The sequence below is a fragment of the Lissotriton vulgaris genome, chromosome 4_1 (assembly GCF_964263255.1).
Source record: "Lissotriton vulgaris chromosome 4_1, aLisVul1.2, whole genome shotgun sequence".
Lineage (NCBI taxonomy): Eukaryota > Metazoa > Chordata > Amphibia > Caudata > Salamandridae > Lissotriton > Lissotriton vulgaris.
The window spans coordinates 1,458,322,923-1,458,347,158 of record NC_141691.1 but is presented as its reverse complement, the minus strand read 5'-3'; the positions used below and the strand labels follow the sequence as shown (position 1 = coordinate 1,458,347,158).

The 24,236-nt window shown below is 48.7% G+C and overlaps 1 protein-coding gene across 3 annotated transcripts in view; it reads left to right on the top strand.

Moving 5' to 3' along the window:
• The window catches only part of TRAPPC8 (trafficking protein particle complex subunit 8), a 1,294,567-nt gene that overhangs the window by 906,596 nt on the left and 363,735 nt on the right, over positions 1–24,236 (top strand). For all 3 annotated transcript variants that reach the window (XM_086965686.1, XM_086965689.1, XM_086965688.1), the window contains one exon: positions 2,326–2,452. In XM_086965686.1, the coding sequence (XP_086821812.1) occupies positions 2,326–2,452 (127 nt within the window). The remainder of the gene's footprint in view (positions 1–2,325; positions 2,453–24,236) is intronic.

The following is a 24,236-nucleotide window of genomic DNA, read 5'->3' as shown; positions in this document are numbered from 1 at the left end:
TATCAGCAAGAGACATTAGTTAGTGATAGATTCCTTACCGCCTCGCCCATCCTCCCCGTTCTGCAAACTGATTACTGGGGTTAAGGTCATCCCTTTCAGGGCCCTAGATTCATGGCACCAGTGGGCAGTTTCTTGCATGGCCCTGCGTTCCTGGCGCGGAAAGTTGTGTACAGAAATGACGTGAGCGCGCATGGTTGGCGCCTAAGTAGTCTTCCGACGCCACCTTCCGACGTGCAGGGGTACTGCTGAAGAAAACTTTCCGGATCCAGCCTGACGCCTGGGGATATTCTAACGTAAGGAATCTGTCACTAACTTAAGTCTTTTACAGATATATCGTTGCACAAGTAGTAACTTGTGCATCAATTCTAGACAGCTAGTGTAGGTGGCTTTCTGCAACCACTCACTATGCTTGACAGTGCCTGTTATAGTTAACTTCATGGCCCAACTACTGGATGATCCCTGCTGAGGCTGCTCATTTTCACCCACCTGTGTGACTCCATAATTTCTCACCCTGTTTATCTCTGCAGTGCAGTCTGAACCCAAGTAGGCTAAGTGCACCCATTAACAGTATGTACTTGACCTATGATAAGCATAAGTAACTTATTTGTATGTCTTCACGTAGAAAGCATCTGTAAATTAAGTGGGTTGACATAGCACTGTCATAACACATTAACTTGTAAGACCTTGAATGTTCCTTATTTTGAAGTGCTAACATAAATTAGTCCATGCGATGCAGTGCAAAGCAAATTAGTAATTGAATAATTAAATTTATGCATTCCATTCTTTTATCAAATTAAATGAAAATGCAGGTATTGGAAGATACCAACTAGATTAAATGTAGGCAAGACTTTTTGACGAGTGTGTGACTACAGGGTCTGCCTACTACTAAGTACCTGTGAAGCTAAGGACAATCTCATCTAATGTATTCTTTCACAGGAAGCTTTCCTAAACTGAAGCATAAATGGGAATTGTAAGTTACAAATCTAGCACAACTTCACGAGTAGTAATACACATGTGCACAATAATAGGGAACAGGCCCATGAGATAAGGGATCACTCGGTACTGAAGGCAGCCATTTGACCCGTATGGGCAACAGAGACTTTGACTGAAACATGTAGACAAGAGATGGATGAGATCATAACACTCTTGCGCACATCAACTCTTGTTTATAACCTTGTCTAAGGTTCTCAGTATTAAAACGTTTCCCTTTGGAGTAGGGAAACCTTAATGTTATTTTAACTATCAAGATCCGTAAACGTCAATAACCTGCTTTGCTGTAAATCAGGCGTCGAAGCACACCCAGATGCACTAGGTGCCTCGCATGGGATCCCTATGAGATTATGAATGCCTTTAACTGATGGTAGTTGGTAAGGGTTCTTCTAAAAACTAAACAGGAGTCTTTTTTTATCTGCTCAAATGATTTTATCTCTTTGTGATTGTTTTGATGAATTTCGGAGGTGGAGCGAGCCTACTTTACTCTCACTCTCCTTTTATTAATATTTGTTAGAAGAAATGTATCCATATTTACTCAAGAGTATCTTTTGAACGGTATTCCAAGAGATCTGGCCTATCTCTACCTACAGACATATTCAGTTACCTTGACCTCAGTAGTAGGCTCTTGCCTATACGATTTCATCTCTGGGACATAATGCTGCTTGGAGAAACTCTCAGTTAATCAATATTACTTTTATCCCATAGCTAGTCTCTAATGACATTTCATTCTCAAAGCAAAAAGCTGCATCCTAGCTTCACAGGGCCTGACGTATGCAGAGGTACAACCTGTTGAATGACCTACTAATTTCATAGGTCTATAGCTTCTTCTGGGATATCCCAGAAGCTATCTTTTTTTACTTAAAATCAAGGTCATCTCTAAGAGATCATGAAGAAAGAAATTTGGAGGAATTTGTGAAATGAGATTACCTATGACATGGTATAGATCAGGGCCGGACTGGTGTTTTGTCAGTGGGTTGGAAGGGTGAGGGCCAGTTTATCAGCAGTGATGCAAAATCGGACCCCCGTAACAAAATCGCAGCAGCAGAGTTTCCCCCCAATACCTTCACCTCCAAGGCCGGTCCGATGTAATTGCCAGGGTTGGTTTGCGTTCCCGTGGCCCTGGTATAGATAATAAGCTGTGAGATACTTCACCTATATGCCATAGGTGTGCCATGCAGGTTTAAGGTTACTTTTAATTACCTGCATTTTTCCTTTTTACAGAAATACTTTTACTCCATTATGTAGTGTAGGTACTCAGTTATGTGTTTGTAAATTTATAATGAACTACAATACAAATGTAAAACAGCATAACAATGTTACATTTTTCCGTAGGCAAGATTAAAGCTCTTTCCACATCAAACTGGGGAGCTGCATATTCTTGGAGTGGTTTACAATCTGGGCACACTTCAAAGTATTGCAACTGTAGATGGTGTTGGCCCTGCAAATGCCTTGCAAACCGGTAAGTTCCTAGTTTTGGAATTAAAGCATTGAGAGGAACTGAAGGATGAGAATATTTTTGAAAAAAGTCATTAAGATATTCATATTAATTTGTCACATGCCCATCTCAAAAGTCTGTATATCTGGCTATTTTAAACCATTCTCTCATATACATTTTATTCATCAGTGTAACCTGCACTATCATAAACTAAAATGCCATTCAAAAAACAAGAATGTGAGAGAGAATTAGTCATTGTTATTTCTTCCTGAAGGGGCAACTCAATGTCACCTTATTATACAATTAGCAGCAAGAAAGACTGGTCTAATATTATTCTGCGTGAGGTTTATTTTTTTAGTAATCTCACTAAAATATTACTTTTTTTCCTCCAGTTTTGTGTGCTTGGATTAAAGGCGCAGGGCATAGATCCCCTGGGTTCCTGCTCTCCTAGCGCACAGCGCCGCAACTGCCCCTGGCAGTGCTCTGCCTTTGGCCACTTAGACCCCGGTTTGAGGCCCTGTGCCCCGCACTGGACTGCTCTTAATTGCTTTTTCTGTTGCCTTGCTCCTCGCTTTTTCATTTGACTGGTGTCTTTTCTACTTTTATTTCTTTATTTCTGATAGATACATCTGCCAGTGGATTCCTCACCTTGTGAATATCCCCTTGCGTCAGCAACATTCGGAAATTCTTTCGTAGCTTCGCGCCGACGTGGGCGACGTCATAGAGGCACGGCATCGCGCACGACTCCGCTGACGTCACCGACACCATATTAGTCCCACGCCGGCTTGATGACATCAGTTACCTTTTATCCGCGTCGTCGACGCGAACGGTTTTCTAGGGATCGTCCGTAGCTTGCTGTAACCTTGTTACTTTGTTATAATTGTGCTTCATTGTCTTCTCTCTCGACATGCCTTCGAAGAAAACTGGGTTTAAAGCTTGTGGGGAGTGTGGCAAAACCATGTCCATTACGGATCCACATGAATGCTGTGTATGGTGTTTAAGCTCCCACCATGACGTCGAAGACTGCCAGTCTTGTAAGAAAATGACACCTAAGGACCTCCGGGAGAGAGAAACTAAGCTTCTCGTGGCGAAACTTAAAGGCAGAAAACAGAAGAAAAGTTTGAGGTCGCGAACTCGGCGTTCGAGGTCAAGGTCTCGTTCGAGGTCACGCTCGGACTCGTCCTCGGCCCATGCTTCGAGATCTTCAAAAAAGAAACATAAGAACAGAACCCATGAGTCCCGGCATCACTCGAGGAAGGACTCTGGTTAAAAGCCGAAGTCACAGGTGAAGCTGGTTGAGAAGGTCGTGGTGTCTTCGGCTTCGGAAGAGCAGGATGCCGAGGGTGAAGTGTTGCATGCAAATTCGCCAGGTTCACCGAGGCAGATAACGAATCCATCTCTGGTTCCGTCCCATCCTTCAGGTCGGGAGGATGAAGGTGAGGAGGAGGTGGTTGGTGAGGGAGAGGTTCCGTTGACCGAGTGTCCGTCGACTCCGGTGCACCAGCCCGAACAGGAGGTCGACGTCGTATCGACTCCGCGCCCTCGAGAGCAGCCCGGGGGTTCGTACCCAGCATTCCCGGCTCCAGGTCAGGATCCAAGGCAGTTCCTGAATGCAATGTTCGGGATATACTCCAGGGCTATGTACCCCACTGGGGCTCCTGCTGGTCCCACGGGTCCGATGGCGTTTAGTCTGGGTGTTCCCCAGTCCCATCCTCCTGCGCCCTTTATGCCGGCTCCAGCGCCGCATTGGCATTTTCCGACGCTGGCGAGCCCTTAGGCTCCGAAGCCATCGACACCGAATCCATCAACTCTGATGCCGAACCCTGATCGACCTCGTCTGAAACTACCTCGTCCGACGTCGGCGCCGGCACCGGCTCCGACGGAGTCAACAGTGGATCCGTCGGCATCGTATGTGAAGCACAGGTCGAGGCCTGAAGCCCAGAGGCTTATGGAGGAAGAGAGGTTTTGTGAGGAAAATTAGGTGGAGGGTGAGCCCCAGGAGTCTGAGGGCCCATTTGATGGTGGCTAGTGGCCTTGAACTGTCCCCGGAGTGGGATTTAGCCTCAGTGTCGATGCACCCTCTAAAGATGTGACTCCTCACCATGTCGTGATAAGGAAGGCGGCAAACTTATTGAACATTACTCTGCCTACTGCTGAGTTTAAGTCGAACCTTCTCACAGAGGTCCTTCACTCACCATCTTCAGGTATTGAACCAATACTGATAAAGGATAGGGATCCGCTGCACTCCAAAGGTAAAATGCGATGTTCAATTGGGTGTACCAGGAAAGTTAAGTCATTTAGGGTGATCAGGATACTGCCCCTACTGTCCAAGAAGGGCAGGAAGTGAATAACACGTGCAAGACCTTGTAGGTACAAGGTGGATAACCTGAGCACTCCAGTGTGCTAAATAAGCAAAAGGTATCCGATAGGTATGATAGTTCAAAGTTTTATTCACTTTGTCTCATTCATTTAATTTGATGTTTAATTACAAATTGTAATCCAAATGGTCTCCATGTAGAAGAAAACGAAACAAATTTTTTATCACATGATAGTATCCAAAAGTTCCATAAGTGACATCATGTATATGGTTCAAATCCCCAATGCATTTCGAGCGGGTAGCTCTTCGTCAGGGGGTTGGATTTGGTACAAGAATGTCTAGGTTAGTAGGTGGAATCGCAGGTGAAAGACGCCATCAGGAAGACGCGGAGACCATTTGGATTACAATTTGTAAATGAATGAGACAAAGTGAATAAAACTTTGAATTATCATACCTATCGGATACCTTTTGCTTATTTAGCACACTGGAGTGCTCAGGTTATCCACCTTGTACCTACAAGGTCTTGCACGTGTTATTGAACCAATACTGCCATTTCATGATGCCCTAGCAGAGCCAATTTTAGAAGTTTGGAAGAAACCTTTGTCAGCTCCTGCAGTATCTAGGGCTGTTGCCAGGCGATATAGAGTTGCTCCTGATGACCCGGAATTTTTGTCCACTCACCCTCTGCCTGAGAGTTTGGTGGTGCAGGCGGCCTGTTCCAAGAGATCAACAGGAGCTTTTCCACAGGTTCCTGCAGAAAAGGAGTCGAGGAAACAGGATCAGGCTGCTAAAAAGGTTTTCTCATCCGCCAGCATGGCGTTGAAGTCCACAAACGCGACCTGCCTGATGGGGGGTTATATCCACACCCTGATGGATACTGTAAAACAGTTGGTGCCAAAGATACCGGAGGATGATAGAAAAGACTTCCAGGAGGTAATCTCAGACACTCAGGCTACAGCAAAGCTGGTGATCCAGAGTGGTTTGGACACAGCAGATTCTGTGGCGAGGGTCATGGACTCTTCGGTGGCTACAAGGAGAGCTGCATGGCTAAAATCGTCTGAGTTTTCAACAGATGTCCAGTCTGCATTAATGGATCTACCATTCGACGGATCTGGTTTGTTTGGCAAAAAGGCAGATGCTGCTTTAGAACGTTTTAAAGACAGCAGGGCGACGGCTAAGTCGTTGGGCCTTCAGACCAGGGGCACCTTTGGGAAACGCTTTAGAGGGTTTGGCAGATCTTCTTTTCGTTCCTACAAGTCAACTCGGCAACAGCCCCAGCAGCAGCAAAAACACACTGTACAAGGCGTACAGGGGCAGACAGAGAGCTCGTCCCAGAGGTCGTCAAGTCGCCTCCTCCTCTTTTTCCCCTACCCTTCCCAGCCCCCTGCCAACGCAGCAAAGCAGCCCTAGATCCGATATTCCGGATCATGCAGGCCCAGTCCGGGGCCGGCTTACCCATTTACTACGAGATTGGGAATTAATTACATCGGATCTTTGGGTTCTCAATCTCGTGGAGAATGGGTATGCTCTTCCCTTACGGGAGTTTCCCCCAAATTACCCTCCTTGCCAGGGTTATTGTTCGGAGGACCACCTGCTTCTCCTGCAGGAAGAAGTCGTGGCGCTGTTCAGAAAAGGTGCGATACAGGTGGTTCCAGAGCAGGAAAGGGGTCAGGGATGCTACTCCCGGTATTTTCTGATCCCCAAGAAGGATGGCAGGCTTCGGCCAATCCTGGATCTCAGGATCTTGAACTTGTATCTGAAGCAGGAGAAGTTCAAGATGCTCACCCTTGCTCAGGTTCTTCAGGCGCTGATGGAAGAAGACTGGATGGTGTCAATCGATTTGCAGGATGCGTATTTTCATATTCCCATCTTGAAGTCGCACAGAAAGTATCTCCGTTTCACGGTTGGGTGGCACCACTACGAGTGTGCGGTCCTCCCGTTTGGTCTTACTACTGCGCCTCGAGTCTTCACCAAGGTGATGGTAGTGGTGGCAGCGCATCTGAGGAGGTCGGGGATACCTGTATTCCCGTATCTGGACGACTGGCTGATCAAAGCAGAGTCGCCGGAGAAGATGCTCCATCACCTGCAGGAGACAACTCAGTTGTTGCACAGGTTGGGTTTTTCGATAAATGTACCCAAATCTCACCTGGTGCCCTCCCAGCGCAACCTGTTCATAGGTGCGGTACTGGACACTACTGCATGCCGTGCATTCCCTCCTCCTCAAAAGATTCGCGACATACAGGAAATGATTCCTTAGTTTTTCAATGGAGCGGTCGTTCCAGTCCTGAAGGTCCTTCGCTTGCTCGGTCTGATGGCTTCTTGCATTCTGCTGGTCAACCATGCACGCTGGCACATGAGGGCACTCCAGTGGTGCCTCCGCAGGCAGTGGTATCAACACAACGGAGATCTCAGGCAGTCGGTGAAGATCTCCAGAGAAACTGCAGAGGATCTGACTTGGTGGAGTGTGGAAGGCAATCTGTCACAAGGAAAGCCTTTTCATCTACCTCCATCTGTGGCCACAGTGATAACGGATGCATCCACTCTAGGGTGGGGTGCCCATCTGGGGGATCTGGAGATAAAAGGTCTTTGGTCTCCAGAGGAAAGGTTGTTTCACATCAACCTTCTAGAGTTGCGGGCGATATGTTTGGCACTCAAGGCCTTCCTCCCTTCCCTTCGCGGTCAGTCAGTACAAGTCCTGACGGACAACACTACCGCGATGTGGTATGTCAACAAGCAGGGAGGAGTGGGGTCGCAGTGTCAGAGGAGAGACTTCACCGCTTGGACCCTAAGAGGACAGTGAGCTTTTACCTGGACAGGACACGGGAGTTCAGGTTGGATGACCAGCTGTTCGTAGGCTTAGGCGTAGGTTTAGGACTTGTCTGATGGCAAATCATCTGGCCGGAGTTCTGAACGTTCGTGCAGACACTCTCAGTCTGCAGTTCTCCGCCGACCACGAGTGGAGGCTCCATCCAGAGGTAGTTCGTCAGGTCTTTCGGACTTGGGGAACTCCTCTGGTGGATTTGTTCGCCACTCACAAGAATGCTCACTGCCCGTCATTCTGCAGCCTCCAGTTTCCGATGCAGGGAGCCTTGGGGGACGCGTTTCCTCCCATACCCTTGATTCCTCGGGTTCTGAGGAAGGTTCGCCAAGACCGTGCCCAAGATATATTGATCGCCCCGGATTGGCCAAGGAGGGTGTGGTACACAGATCTTCTCCACCTCTCCTCGTGCTCGCCGCTCCGTCTCCTTCACAGGGCAGATCTCCTCTCCCAGATGGAGGGGCAGGTTCTACACCCCCACCTCCAGACCTTACACCTTCATGCCTGGAGATTGAACGGGGCAACCTGAGGTCCTTTTCTCTCCCACACGATGTGGTGGATGTCGTTCTGTCACCCAGGCATGACTCCACTAAGTCCATTTATTCCTATAGATGGTCTAAGTTCGTTGCTTGGTGTGGGGAGAAGTCCATTGACCCTTTAAGGGCTTGTTTGTCCAATATTCTTCAATTTGCTCTTTCCTTGGCCCAGCAGGGTTTTGCGGTGGCAACTATTAAGGGTTATTTGTCGGCCTTATCGGCTTTCCTTTGTTTGCCGGACCAGCCCTCTTTGTTTAAGTCACCTATTGTTTTACGGTTCATCAAGGGCCTTACCAATAAATTTCCTCCAACTCCTTTTATTGTGACTCAGTGGGACTTGAACCTTGTACTTACTTTCCTGATGGGTTCGCCTTTCGAGACGTTACACAAGTGTCCCTTGAGGCTTTTGTCTTTCAAGACAGTTTTTCTGATAGCAATTACCTCGGCAAGGAGGGTAAGTGAGCTTCAAGCTCTTAGTTCAAAGCCCCTGTTTTTATCCATTCATGCTGATCGAATGGTTCTCAGGACCAGGGCTGCTTTTCTGCTGAAGGTGGTGACTCCTTTCCACCTGGGGCAGTCCGTTACCCTCCCTACCTTTTATCCTCCCCCTCACCCTTCCAAGGAGGAGGAGAGACTTCACCGCCTGGACCCTAAGAGGGTGTTGAGCTTTTACCTGGACGGGACGAGAGAGTTCAGGTCGGATGACCAGCTGTTTGTTGGATTTGCTGGCTGCAGGAAGGGGAAGGCTGTGCACAAGCGCATGCTATCAAGATGGATAATTTTATGCATCAAGATCGGCTACTCCCTGGCGGGTAAGGACCCTCCTGAGGGTATTAGAGCTCATGCCACTAGAGCTAAGTCTGCAACATCTGCTTTGGCTAGAGGTGTGCCTGTAGAGGACATTTGCAGAGCCGTTACTTGGGCCTCCCTCCACACTTTCGCGAAGCATTACTGCTTGGATTTCGAAGTGAGGGGGGACGGCCGCTTTGCGCGCTCTGTCCTCCAAGATTTCTTGGTATAGCGGAGTGGACACCCTCCTCCGGGAGTGGGGACTGCTGTGGGAATCTATTCACAAGGTGAGGAATCCACTGGCAGATGTATCTATAAGAAGAACAAGTAACTTATCTTTGGTAACGCTTTTTCTGGTAGATACAGTATCTGCCTGTGGATTCCTCACTGACCGACCTGCCTCCCCGTTGTCCACTCTTCTATACCAGAGTAATTGTAATGTTATATTATATATATATATATATATATATATATATATATATATATATATATATATATATATATATATATATATATATATATATATATATATATATATAATATACAGCAGGGCTCCATCACTCAGAGATCAAATAGTGAATACTAATCCTGAACCCGTCAAAGGCAGCAATTGGTGGCAATCGAACAAGGGATTCTATAAATGCAAAACATGCAAAGCACGCACCCATGGGGTCAATACCAAAACGTACAAAGACGGCTTTAGTGATATAGATCATCCAATATCACAAGTATTGACTTGTAAAACCGACCATGCGATATACATCTTGCAATGCCCTTGTTCACTGATGTACGTTGGTAGTACCAAGCTCCCGGTACACCAACGAATCCTACAACATCTCAGAGCTATTTCTAATGGGGACAACACCTACCCAGTAGCTCGCCACTATCGCGAAGTACATCAAAGTAACAACAAATCATTAACTTACTTTGTGATTGACAGCGTTAATACCAACAGACGGGGTGGTGATAGAGAGTCTAAGTTGAGAAAGCTTGAAACGAAATACATTCTCTTACTTAACACCAAGGCCCCCACAGGATTAAATATCACTGAAGATATGTACACATGTCTACTTTAATATAATTGGAATACAAATATTTCTAACATAATCATGAGTTGTGTTTAACAGGGACCTGAAGCATAACTATAACATCCTAGAAAAATAGAGAAATATCCGAACTGAAATATAAGTTGGCCTTATCTGTTTTCATGTGATGTTGGTTCACTTGATTTTGAATTGATATTGAGTCTGTGGAACAGAGTAGCTGCTGTTATTTGATTGAAAAAATGCAAAAAAGCGAAAAAGAAAAAGAGTAACAGGATAAATGTGTTTGTTCACAAGTCAATACTATCTAGCTTAAAGGTCCTTAATCCTGGATAGCTGATTTGATCAATACTGACTTGTTTTATTATGCTTAGCACCTTTTCACTTTATTAAGGACATGGTTGATAATGAAGGCTGAACCGTTTACGTTAAATAACTGAGTGAAAAATGTTAGAATATGTTCATTCGATCATCAATGATTACATCAACGTCCATCATTGGAACGTTGCCTTCGGGTAACGGTTTCTTTACATTAAACAGTGTTTCTGTGATAATTTGCACATTTATTTGCTATGATAGAAGTTATTATATAGTTATCATAGTGGCAATCTTTTTGCACAATTGCAAGACTTTGCACAAATTATTCATGCACTTTAGCAGAAGCACTTTACATCTTCTGATATAATACGGAATGGCAATGTAAATATGTAAATATATTAAATATACCGAATAATCTATATTTTTTATAAGGACGTTTTTAACAACAGATGGATATATTCTTGTATTTGACCATGATCAAGAAACTCATGATTGTTTTACTTACTGTAAATAAAATGGTATTTTACCTGTGATTTATACAACTTAAGGTAAAAAAACGACATTAACTGTATGCCTTCTATGACATTACCTAGGTATGGTTTAAAAAACCCTTCAAAAACTTTAAGTATGTTTTTCCATGTCTATTTTTAACTCAAGCATGTGATCAACTTTTTTCAACAGAAGCTCTCTCTTTAAAAGAACAGCTCATTATGTTTGGCACTGTCATGTGAACAAGGCTCCTCGGAGCCAAAATGTCATGCGATGTGCTTGCACTAATTAAAAGAATTGCACTAACTTGGACCGTGTCTGCGTCATTCTGTGGAGTGTGGGGAACGCCACCCGATGGAGTTTGAGCGCTGTTCCTTGGATATATATATATATATATATATATATATATATATATATATTTTCAAAGGAAATGTTTTATTTTGAATGTTTTCCTGCATTGGCTTCACACTGTGTGTGTGTTTTATCTTAACATTTGTGTACTGTGTATACTGTATATATATCTACTGTCATCGGTCCGTCCGTGTGCCTCGAAGGCACGGAAAAAAGGGCGGAACTGATGTCATCACGCCGGCGTGGGCCTAATATGGTGTCGGTGACGTCAGTGGAGTCGCGCGCGATGCCGTGCCTCTATGACGTCGCCCACGTCGGGGCGAAGCTACAAAAGAATTTCCAAATGTTGCTGACGCAAGGGGATATTCACAAGGTGAGGAATCCACAGGCAGATACTGTATCTACCAGAAAAAGCGTTACCGAAGGTAAGTAACTTGTTCTTCTGGACCTTGTTTTCTTCTTCTCTTCCCTCATCTCCTTTTCTAACCTACCCCCTTTTTGCCGGTACCCGCCGCCCCTCCTGTGTTTTTTCCAGTTCCCGCCTCCCAGCTTTACCGCCCTCCCAGCTTTCCGTCACTCCCCCGACTTCTACTTAATGGAGGCCCATCCGCAACCAGACCGCTACCAGCACCAGGACCCCTGATCCTCAGGCCCGCCAGCGCTACAGCTCCTCGGCTCTCCGTGAACTCAACGCCAGCAAGAACTCCAACTGCAGGCTCTCTTAACCTCTCAACACCCACGGACCCTTCTTCTGCTGTCACTGCTGCCATTCCTTGACCTGCGCCGAGACCCAGGACCCTCCACCTCCCTCCAGCAACAACTCCATCACACCCCAAACTCTGAGATGCATCCTCCTCAACACCCATGGAAATCTGGAACCTTCTCTACAGCACTCCGCGTACATCGCCTTCCTCACCGAAACCTGGACGAACATCGCCTCTGGACCAGACATCGCAATCTCCATCCCCGAAGGATACAAGTTCACCCGGAAGGATCACCCTAACCACCCCGGAGGAGGCATCATCATCACCGGCTGAGCACCTATTCCGACAGGCCCACAGACCTGATGGAACACCTCCATTTCAAGATCCAGAACAACCCGTCCTCCACCCTCTGAGGCACCCTCACAGACCCCCCGGAACCCGTGCTCCTTTTTCCGACTCAATCACTGACATCATCACAACTCATGCCATCACCTCCACCAATTTCATGCTGCTAAGAGACCTAAACTTCCACCTCGACAACCACCAGGACCCCAACTCCGCCTCCCTCCTGGACAACCTCCACACCATAAGACTCAAGCAGATTGTACCAGAACCAACGCACTCAGCTGGGCTCACCCTCAATCCCATTTTCACAGCAGGGAACTCCATTACCTTCAGCCACACCTCCGAACTCCCATGGACGGATCACCACTGTGTTCACTTCACCTTCAAATCTATCACCCCCCGCATCAGCTCCAGTGCAGGAATTGGAACAAGATCTCCAACGACCTGCTCACAGCCGCCCTCAGCAGCTTGGCCCCCACCACCACAGACTATGACCCCACCACTGCCGCCCACACGCTACACAAGTGGATCACCGACTGCGCCAAAACCATCACCCCACCTCAAGAAAGCATCCAAGCCCCATGCCAAGAAAGCCAGCTGGTTTTCCACCGAACTCCAAGACTCCAGACTCACCGGCAGACTACTCAGAAAACTGTGGAGGAACTCCAAGACCCCAACAGACTTCATGAACTTCAAAACAGCTACCACTACCCACCACAAGCTCATCGGACTCCAGGTAAAAAGCACTTCAGGACAGAATCTCCACCAACGCACACAACAGCAAGGAACTCTTCAACATCATCAAAGAGTTCGCCCAACCCAACAGCGAGTCTACAGACATCACTCTCTCCCAGGACCTCTGCGACAGAGCCAGCGCCTTCTTCCACCACAAATGAAGACCATCTGACAACTTCGACGACAACAACCCCCACGAGGAACCTCCCAACACTCCCAACGGCACTCAGCTGACACTAGACAGCTAGACCACCCTCGGCATCGAAGACACTCTGAGGATAATGAAGACCACCCACTCCGGGGCCCCCACGGACACCAACCCTCACTACATCTACAGCAAAGCTGCAGACATCATCACCCGAGCTTCAACGTATCATCAACCGCTCCTTCGAGACCGCCTCCTTCCTCGATAACTGGAAACACGCCGAGATCAACCCACTCCTGAAAAAATCTTCTGTGGACCCCACCGACCTCAAGAATTTCAGACCGATCTCCCGACTCCCTTATCCAGCCAAAGTATGGAAAAAGCCGTTAACAGCCAACTCACTGCCTTCATAGAAGAAACCAACATCCTCAACTCCTCCCAATCAGGCTTCAGGAAGAACCACAGCACCAAAATCACACTCCTCTCAGCAACAGACAACATCCGGGCCCTCCTTGACAGAGGAGAGACTGTGGCCCTTATCCCCCTAGACCTCTGCGCTGCCTTCGACACAGTCTCTCACAGCACCCTAGCCCGCAGACTCCACGACGCGGGAATCCGGAATAAGGCCCTCGACTGGATCCTCTTTCCTCTCCGGCAAAACACAATGAGTCAGACTCCCTCCATTTCTCTCAGAACCCACTTCTACCCCCTGCAGAGTTTTACAAGGATCCTCCATCAGCCTGACCCTATTCAACATCTCCATGGCCCGCTTGCATCCTTCATTCGAGCACACGACCTCAACATCACATCATACGCATACGACACCCAACTCATCTCACTATCCAACAAACCCAAACACAACTTTCAAGACGGAATGGAAGCCGTCGCCAGATGGATGAAGAATAGCTGCCTTCAACTCAACACAGACAAAACCGAGGTACTCATCAAGGGCCCATACCCTGACGTCTGGAATGACACCTGGTGGCCCCCCACCCTCGGGGAACCTCCTGCCCCCACAGACTACACATGCAAACTCTGAATCATCCTGGACTCCGAACTCAAAATGGACCGCCAGATCAACGCAATCATCTCCTTCTGCTACCACACCCTCCGCATCCTCCATAAGACCTTCAAGTGGATCCCCCTCCCTGAACACTAGAAAATTGTCACACACAACCTCATCCGTAGCAGACTGGACTACGTCAATGCACTTTACGCCGGGATCAACAAGAACCTCACCCGCAAATTCCAGAACATCCAGAACGCCGCCGCAAGACTAGTCCTCAACTTACCGCGCCACTGCCACATCAGCCAACATCTACGTACCCTACACTGGTTCCCTGTCGAGAAGAAAATCACATTCAAGCTTATCACCCACGTACACCAGACCCTCAACAACACCGGACCCGCCAACCTGAACCACTGCCTCATGTTCCATGCTCCCCAGCCTTCTCTCCGCTCGGCCCAGCTTGCTCTTGCAACTATACTTCAGATCAATCAAAGCAGAACAGGAGGGCACTCCTTCTCCCTCCTCACTGTCAAGGCATGGAACTCCCTCCCGCTCTACCTCCGACAGACCGCTTCGCTCCCTAAGTTCCTAAAGTACCACAAGACCTGGCTCTTCGATGAAACTGAGTGAACCTCCAGGATCTGTGGAACCACCCCCACCTGCCCCCTTTCCCTCAGCGCCCGAGACCCGGTCCAGGTGAGTAGCTTGAGCTCTAGAAAACCTTGTTTGATTGATTGATAGATGCATGTTTTGCGTCTGATCTTAATATTTTATATAGTGTAGAGAATCTGGGATTATTAAAATCATATTTGATCTTTCATCAGGGTTTAATTCATTCAGGGAAATGACTGGCTCATAATAATCTTGGCCAATATGTACTATCATATTTACTGACTTAATGAGAAAAACCTATTGATGCATCCGCCCCTTTTTCTAGCAAGTCAGTATTGATAATAGGTCACCTGCCAAACACCCCAGGTTTTAACCATTAAGTGCAAGATGTAGTGATAGGTACCTGTATAAAGAATCCTGTCACCATGCATATGGGATAGTGGTGAAAACATTGCACAAGACTTTCCATATCATAAAATACATAGCTGCAGGTTGTCCCATTGTTAAGTATGATACCTTCAACTAATTCGGGCTATTTACCCAGCTGCACTTTACTGATGGAGTATTTTATCTCATAATTACTTCACAGAATACAATGTGATGTCTGTTGAGAGTTCAGGACTCAGTTAAGGTGAGACATTTGCAAAGGGGACTCTGATAATTTTTGCATGTCTATGCAACCGCAGCACCACCTTAGTGTAGTCTGGCAAAGACTGCAGAAAAGCAGTGTTGAGCATGCTTAAAGCATCAAGTTTCAAGTGCCTTGACTACTGGGCTACAAATTAATCTGGTATAACATTTTAAGGGATTCACAAAGTACTACAGTGTTGGCAGGGTTGAACAACCCTAAAATGGCATAATATTTAGGGGTGTGCGAAATATTCCATTCCACCGGCAGAATTGCAAAAGCTACAGAGAGTTTTGGCCAAATTCTGCAAATCACTGCATAGTGGAATGTATACTCGCACACGGAAGCAGTAAATTGCTGTGCAGAAGTGAAATTCGTGGTCAAAAGGCTGCCGCTTTAGTACAAAATATGCTCTATCGTCAGCAAAATCTTCTCGAGCAGCGGCGCCCTCTGGCACACCATGTGGTGCCATTCACGCTGATTTTTCAGCGCAGAACACGCTCCCAGCGCCAAATAGCAGCACGAGCAGCGCAACGTGCCTATTTCTGCTTGTGGACAGAACTCTGCGGAATCTGGCAGAGCTTTTTTGTAATTCTGCCAAGTCAAATTCCGTGAGTTCTGCCCACCCCAATTACTATTCTGTAAAGAGTAGATCGATGACCCCCAACTGTGTCCAGGAGTTTGTTCATTAAACATTTGATTACAGCTATATTACTTATGAAATGCATTAATTGTCCTGTAAACCAGACAGAGTCCTGAGTGAGTGTGAGAGGTAATGAGATGTGAGAGAGAGTAATGAGATGAGTGTGAGTGCAACACATTCCGTGCTTGAAACAATCTAACATAAGTCCATTCAACAACGTCCCAATGGAAGGACACCACATACCCTGCATTACTTCATCTTTAAATTTAATAGGTGCTTTATAACAATCAATGCAAAAACATGTTTTATAAACACTGGGAAACACAGTTTTTGTCTATCTTGGAGCTTAGGCAACTGAATAAACACAGATAAACACTCACTTCAAAAGATTTAGAACACACCACTAAAATACATAACAAATAAACGCTGAAAACGGGAAAGCCTAGCTAGTTCTTAAAGTAGCTGGATTTGAAGCACCTACCCACACCTCCCTGCAGATGTGCAAAGCCACTCTTCATAGGAAGGTAACAAAAAAAGAAGCTAAGCGCAGACTTTAATTGGTAAACATTGTATTGCCATGGATTGCCAGTGGAAACCAGATAATCTGAAAGCTGAAAAGCAAGACAACAGAGTAATATAAAATACTTTTCCATCCCTCAGAGAACTGAATATGATTGTTCCATTTCCTTATTCTCCATGCAGGAGAGCACCTACTGCCATGGATCCTCGAACATTAGGGTGTGATCACTATTGTTTGCGGCTTTAGTGCCTTTATGTGTGAAATCCTTGCAAACCTCTCAAATAGATTGGGTGAATTTGTATTCCTCAAAAGGCTTTTACTGGAGGTATCTGAAAGAGACCACTAGTTATAAATTCCGTATCTTAGAATTACCCCCAGGTGTCAGACTGGATCCTAAGAATTTTTCTGTAGCAGTACCCCTGCGTGTCGGTAGGTGGCGTTGGTCAATTCCGTTGTCGGCGTTGTGGTCGCCGGGATGACGTTGTAGTATCTACTTAGACGTTGCCCCTGCCTGCTGACGCCAGTTCTTTCCTTTTCGGCTCCAGCCAGCCCAGATCCGGAGAGAGCGTGCCCCGTAGTCACTTTTTGACTAATCTTTTTCGACTTTTGTCAACACTTTTTTGAGTCTTGGATTCCTGGTAGCATGAGGAATGTCCCATCGTCGGACCAGCTTCAAGCCTTGTGACTCCTGTCAAAAGCTGAGACCATCAGGGATCCGCACCTCGTGTGTCTCTGGTGCCTGGAGTGTCACCACGACCCGAATTTGTGTTCCGACTGTCGGGCCATGAACCCGAAGTCTTTGGGGAGCGGTTCCAAAAGTTTTGGAGGCCTGGCAGTCGGCTCTGCACCATTCGAGGTTGGTCCCGGTCGAGAGGAAGGTCATACGACCGGTCGCGGAGCCACCACCACTCGGTATCGAAGTCTTTGCACTCCCCGGGTAAGACAAAGCACAAGAAAAAGGCAAAGAAGCATTGTTGCTCTTTGCCATCTCCCGTCCATCTGTTGACGCGATGTGGGACCCGGAGCGTCGTCGCGCTCAGTCTTTAGAGCCCGCTTCTGGGACGACACTGTGCTTCTCTCCTTTTCTTGGAGCCACAGCGTCCCCTGCCCAGCTTTGAGCTTTCTATGAAGCCCTTCACAGCATCTTTGGGCAGCCCGACTCCGCCGGCATGCCCTCCGGGCTTGCGGACTCGACTGAGGGTCCTGGGCCCTCGAGGCTGCTGGCTTCAGCTCTGGCGGGCCCCCGAGGATCCAGACCTGGATGCCGATCGGCACCAGTCAACCTCACGATACCTTACCTGGCGCCGATTTCAGTGACGCTGGTTGTTTTTTCCAACCGGCGTCGACCCCAGCCACACTTGGACATGGAGCCGGACCGACGTCACTCGATGGTAATTTTGTACTGCTGTTCATCCCTGAGGGGCAGCAAGAGGACGGTAAGGAGGACTGGGAGGGGTCTAGAGACCCTTTGGTCGACCAGCCCGAAGAGCCCGACAAGCGAGAGGAACTGGGTGATGCTAGTGGTTTGAATAGCTCCCCAGACCTTGGCATGCTTTCTCCCCCTATGTCACTACAGAGGAGGGAGCTTCTTATGCTGTGGTGTTGTGTAGGGTGGCTGAGGCCTTGGGACTTGAACTTCCTACGGTGGCCATCATGCCAAACTCCTGACCCTTCTACTTTTTAATGAAGCCCTCACTGGCGTCCTTCTGACCACTTGGTCCAAGCCCAGCACAGTGGCTCCTGTGGACAGGATGATTGCCTGACCCCACCGCCTGGCCGACTTACTTTTCCTCTCCGAACATCAATCCCCCGAGAGCTTGGTGGTCCAAGCCTTGTCCTCTAAGGGTGCATTCCCTACTGCTCACCCATATAAGGAATCCAAGAAGCTGGACCACCTTGGGAAGATGATGTTTCCTTCCGCCAGCTTAGTGCTCCGGTCGGTGAACACTGCATGCCTCTTGGGTCGTTATACCCATACTGTGTAGGATAAGTTGCGCAAGTGCTGCCACAGTGCCCGGAAGAGGCCTGGGCCATTCTCAACCACGCAGTGGCAGAGAATAGAGATGCAGCTATGTTCACCATCAGATGTGGGCTGGATACTGCTGACGCTCTACGCAGAACTGTTTCCTCCTCCATAGCCTTGAGGCGCTATGCCTGGTTGAGGACGTCTGATTTCTCTAGGGATGTCCAATTCACCTTTCTGGACATGCCCTTTGACGGCCGTCCCCTTTTGGGCGACAAGGCGGACTCAAACGCTTCAATTATTCTAGGGCCATTACCAGATCTTTGGGTCTCGCGGCAGCCCCTCACAACATGCAGTCTGCCGTTCGCCCCTTTCGCGGCTACGGAAGAGGTGCTCCGCCACATTCAACGCAGCCAAGCCACCGGTCCACGCAAGCTACCCAGCCTCTGCGTGGCCGCGGATGTGGGACGCAGCGACATGGTTCTGGGGGCCAGCGGGTGGGCCAGTCCACCCATAACCCCGCTGCAACAGCCTCCAAGCCCGCCTAGTCCGACCTTTAAGTGCCACCAGAGGCCAGTGGGCGGCAGGATTCACCATCACCTCCTCCACTGCCAAAACATCACATCGGACAGGCAGGTTTTGCAGATGATCCGAAGGGGCGACTCGTTCCCCTTCTAGACTACCCTTCCCTCTATGCCACCATCCTGCCATCGCATGTCGCAGGATCACTTGGCCTTTCTCCGCCAGAAAGGTGTAGCTCTCTTGGCCAAGGGAGCTATCGAAAGGTTCCCTGTGCCAGAAGTAGGTCGTTATTATTCCCACTACATTCAGATCCCCAAGAAAGACAAAGGCCTGCGTTGTATCTTAGACCTCAGGGCCTTCAACCGCTTCCTTCGGAAGGAGAATTTCAAGATGCTCATGCTTTCTCAGGTCCTGTCTGCCATCGACCCTGGAGACTGGATGGTAGAGTTGGGCTTGCAGGAGGCATATTTCCATATTCCTGTCCTGCCAGCCCACAGGGGTTACCCACGGTACATGTAGGCAACGGACATTTCAGTTTACCATGCTCCCCTTTGGCCTTACAAGCACCCCTCTGGTGTTCACGAAAGTGATGGTGGTGGTCGCAGCTTAAATGTGCAGATCAGGGGTTCCAGTCTTCCCCTACCTCGACGACTGGCTGTTGAAGGCGGGCTCATCCTAGGCTGTGGCCTCCTACCTCCAGACTACGGCGGACCTCCTGCATTAGTTGGGTTTCACTATCAATGTGCCGAAGTCCCACCTGACTCCCTCTCAGAAGCTCCTTTTCATCAGAGCAGTTCTGGACACAGCGCAGTTTCGTGCCTATCCTCCCGAGCAGCGAGTCTGGGATATTCGTGCTGTGATACCGATGTTCTAGCCTCTATCCTGGATTTCTGTGAGAATGGCCCTTAGACTGCCTGGCTCATGGTCTCCTGCATCCTGCTCGTGGATCATGCCAGGTGGCATATGCAGTCTCTGCAGTGGTACCTGAAGTTCCAGTGGGCGCAGCATCAGGGGAATCTTTCCAATTGCATCCAGAGCTCAGAGGCCACTGTACACCTATTGCAGTGGTGGCTCATGAATACGAGATTGGGTCAGTGGCAGATCCCTCTCCATTCCCCAACCAGATCTCACAGTAGTGAGAGATGCATCAGCCATCTGGGGGAGGCGGAGATCATTTGGTCTCCTGCGATGTCCGGGCTCCTTATCCAACCTGTTGGGACACCGGGCGATCCCCTTGGCACTCAAAGCGTTCCTTCCCTCTCTCAAGGGGAAAGTGGTGCAGGTATTCACCGACAACACCACCGCCATGTGGTGTGTGTCAGGAGACCCTTCGCCTCTGGACGTGGTTGAAACATCAGGTCATGACCCTTGTGGTTCAACACCTGGCATGTTCTCTAAATGCCAGACTGACTAACTCAGCCACAGGTGCCTGGTGGATCACAAATGGCTTCTTCACTCGGAGGTGGTGCAAGGTCTCTTTTAGCAGTGGGGAGAGCCTTTGTTAGATCTGTTCGCCACTGAGGCGAACACGCCGTTTAAGCAGTTTTGCGCTTTTGAATTTCCAAGGCGGTGCTCGCTTGGCGACACTTTCTTCACGAGTGGATTTGCGGTCTCTTCTACGCCTTTCCGCCTGTACCACTTCTACCTAGAGTGCTGAAAAAGATCAAACGTGACCGAGCCCAAGTAATGCTTGTGGTTCCGGACTGGGCAAGGATAGCTGATAACCCGAGCTCTTGAGCATGGGCATCGATCTTCCGATTAGACTGCTCCTTCAGGAGGATCTTCAGTCATAACAGCAGGGGAGGGTCCTCCACCCGAACCTGTCCAGCCTCCTCCTCCTTGCGTGGAGATTGAGCCGTGACAGTTGACAGCTTTTGACTTTCCACCCGAAGTCTATAATATCATCTTGGCAGCCAGGCGTCCCTCAACCAAATCTGTGTACGCCTGTAAATGGAACAAGTTTGTGGCAGGGTGCGCAGCAAGGGCAATGGATCCCCTTTCTGCCCCTCTGTCTGAAGTTCTTTTGTACATACTTTCTTTGGTCCAGCAGGGTTCTGTCCTGGGCACTCTTAAAGCCTACCTTTGGGCCCTATCTGCCTTTCTTCGCATCCCTCATCAACCTTCTCTTTTCAAGTCCCCTATTGTAAGTAGATTTCTGAAGGGCTTACTCATCTGTTCCCTCTTGTTACTTTCATAATGCCCCAGTGGGACTTGAATCTTGTTTTGACATTTCTGATGTGCACTCCCTATGAGCCTCTACATAACAGTCCTCTCAGACTTCTTACTCTGAAGACTGCTTTTCTGGTCGCCATCACTTCTGCTCGCTGAGTGAGTGAGCTGCAGGCTCGGTCCTCAAAACCTCCTTTTCTGGCTTTGCATCCAGACAAAGTAGTCCTTCATACGAGGGCCTCTTTTCTTTCGAAAGTAGTTACCTCTTTTCACATAGGACAGTCCATCACTCTGCCCACCTTTTCCCACCTCCCTACCCTTCCAAAGAGGAGGAGAGACTCCACCGTCTGGACCCCAAACGTGTGCTTTCTTTCTATCTTAACAGCACGAAAGATTTCCGGGTAGATGATCAACTCTATATTAGTCATGTGGGTGCCAAGAAAGGGGGGCTGTGCAAAAGCGCACCATCTCTCCATGGGTTGTCCTCTGCATTAAAATCTGCTACTCTTAGGCAAAAAAGGAAGCTCCAGTGAGACTGCGGCCAACTCCACCAGGGCTAAGGCAGCTACTACTGCCTTGGGGCGTGGAGTTCCACTCCCTGATATCTGTCAGGCAGCCACATGGGCATCCTTGCCAACGTTCACCAAAAATTATTGCCTGGACAGTCAAGTCTGGCGAGATGGCTTCTTCGGCCGTTTCTATTCTCCAGGACTTTCTGGTGTGAACTTAGTTCGCAGATCCACCTCTGGGGTTGGCATTGCTGGGATATCTATTGTAAGGTAAGGAATCAAGAACGAATGGTCTCTGTCAAATGAACAACTTACTTAACTTCGGTAACAATGTATGTGTAAGAGACATACACTAGTTATAGATTCCTTACTGCCCCACCCATCCTCCCCGTTCTGCAAACTGACTTCTAAGGATAGAGACTCCCTTCCTAGTTATGTGCACAAGTGGTCAGTGTCTTGCATGGCTCTGCGCTTCTGGCGTGAAAAGTCGTGTCAGAAATGACTTCCGCGCGCAGGGGCGGTGTAGGAGAGTAGGGTCTGCAGTCTGCAATCCTATGATCACCCCGGATTTTTGCTTTTTGCTTCACTGGTTTACGACTTTCCCTGGCTGTGGGCCTGCTAATCAGACCCACAGCCTAGCTGTTCTCTCTCTAAATTGACACACATGTACCTTAGGTGCATTTACCAATTGGTACTGGGCCACCTTATCAGTCCTTGTACAGTATACCTTAGGTATCCAGGGCATAGGCGTACCCAGGGCCTACCAGGGGCTGCAGCATGTATTATGCCACCCTGGCTGGCCATCTAAATCTGACACAACTGGCTGCACGACAGCTGGGGCAAGGTGGTGTAATCACCCTTTGCTTTAGATATAGTATACCTATATCTAACCCTAAAGTGGACACATGTATTCCTATCAGTCACTCCTATGGCAGGCCTTATCAATCCTGAAGGCAGAGTGCTTGGAATTATGTGAGATGGTGCTCTGGCATGAGCTGAGCCCGTTTGCAGCTTGCGGAACCAAGTCCTAATAGCTGTTCCATGATAACGCGTACCATATACTCTTAAGTGCATTATAATCCTCGCGGTTATTTGCCAACTTTGGTATCGCTTTATCAAAACATGTCGAGTAAGGTGTCATACGAATTTGAATACTAACCCCTCGCCAATTCTGGCGACGGGGTTAGCATTCCACCCTTCTAGAGAGACACAACATGTATGTAACTGTGAACCCCGGTTAAAGCTAACTCGAGCCTCCGCATCACAAAATGGATGCTGCCACCACAGACACAAGTCTGACCTCCTGCTGCTGGGAGTCCTTCCAGCGAGGAGAGCTTGGACAAAGGGTTTCCTGTCAGGGGCGGTGCTAGCACCATCCCAGACAGGGTTTTGTGTATCCCAGGTAGGAAGGGCTGAGAGGAAGGTGCCTGCAAGTGGCACCCCGGTGCTCACTGTGCATATGCCGGCTTGAACCAGTTCCAGGGGCACACCAGCCCCTGAGCTGGGGAAAGTCCGGACAAGGGAGAGGGGTGTAACCACCCCCTTCCTGGTCCCACCCATGGGCAGGACCTAGTCGCGTGCCAGCCCCTTTTTTTAGAATAAAGGTAGGAGCGGGCCCCCTTCCCAAATTAGATAATTCTGAATCTTGACTACTTTCCACGAAAGGACTCTTGACTATTTCTGAAGACTCTCCCTTGTGGCTAAGGAGTAGCCACCCTGCACCAGCGGGCACCATCTAAGCGCTTGCGGTTTGCTGCATGTCCATCCTCCGGATCAAGACTGACCAGCTCGACGAGACCCGGATTATCTGGCATCTCTGACCTCTACCTGCATCATCAGCCCAGCTGAGATTCGTGGGTGTGACGAGACCTGAAGGGACCGGCCATGCTCAAAACTGCACGGCGCTTATCCAGCACGACCGCCGAGGGATCCTCGAGTGAGTGCTTTGGGGTTTGAGAAGCCCTAACCCTGAGCAGCTCCAGCACCGAAGTCCAGCCCCCCAGCATCCACGAGATCTGCGTGGGGCCCTTCTGCTCTTTGCTGCTCACCGCGTTGTCCGGTCACTTGCCTGCTGGCTAGTGGCCCTCCTGACGACGAACCACGACGATTACATCGCTGGTCTGGTTGATCCAGACTGGCCCTTGCTCCCCTCCAACAGAGGAGCACCCCGGACCCTCCTGGTCCACTCCAGACGCCATCTTGACTCCACCGCGTGGGCTTGACTTTGCCAAGGTTTGTTGCCCTAATCCTGGGTCCAGCATCGCCGACAGCAGACACCTTCGTGGGACAGCTCGCACCTCCAGCCTGGTCGCCGACCACGCCTCCTGGTCCGAGGGACAGCAGAGTCCAGCGTCGCCCACTCACCTGGTCGAGGTGACTTCATCCTGGTGCCCACCTAATCACTGGCTAGTGATTAAGAACTGAGTCCCCTCTGCTTTCAGGTCGTCTCCATCACCGATCCAGGCTTGGATCACATCGAACTTCTTCACTGGTCGCCTGCCAGCAACTTCTTCTTTCAGGCTCCATAGACTGTAACGAGGATTCCCGACGTCTTTTGAACCCTATGTAGCCGCAGCCCCTGGGCTAGGTAACCTGAGCTTTTCGGTGCTCCAACGTAGGTTCACTATCTAAGTGTCCAGATCC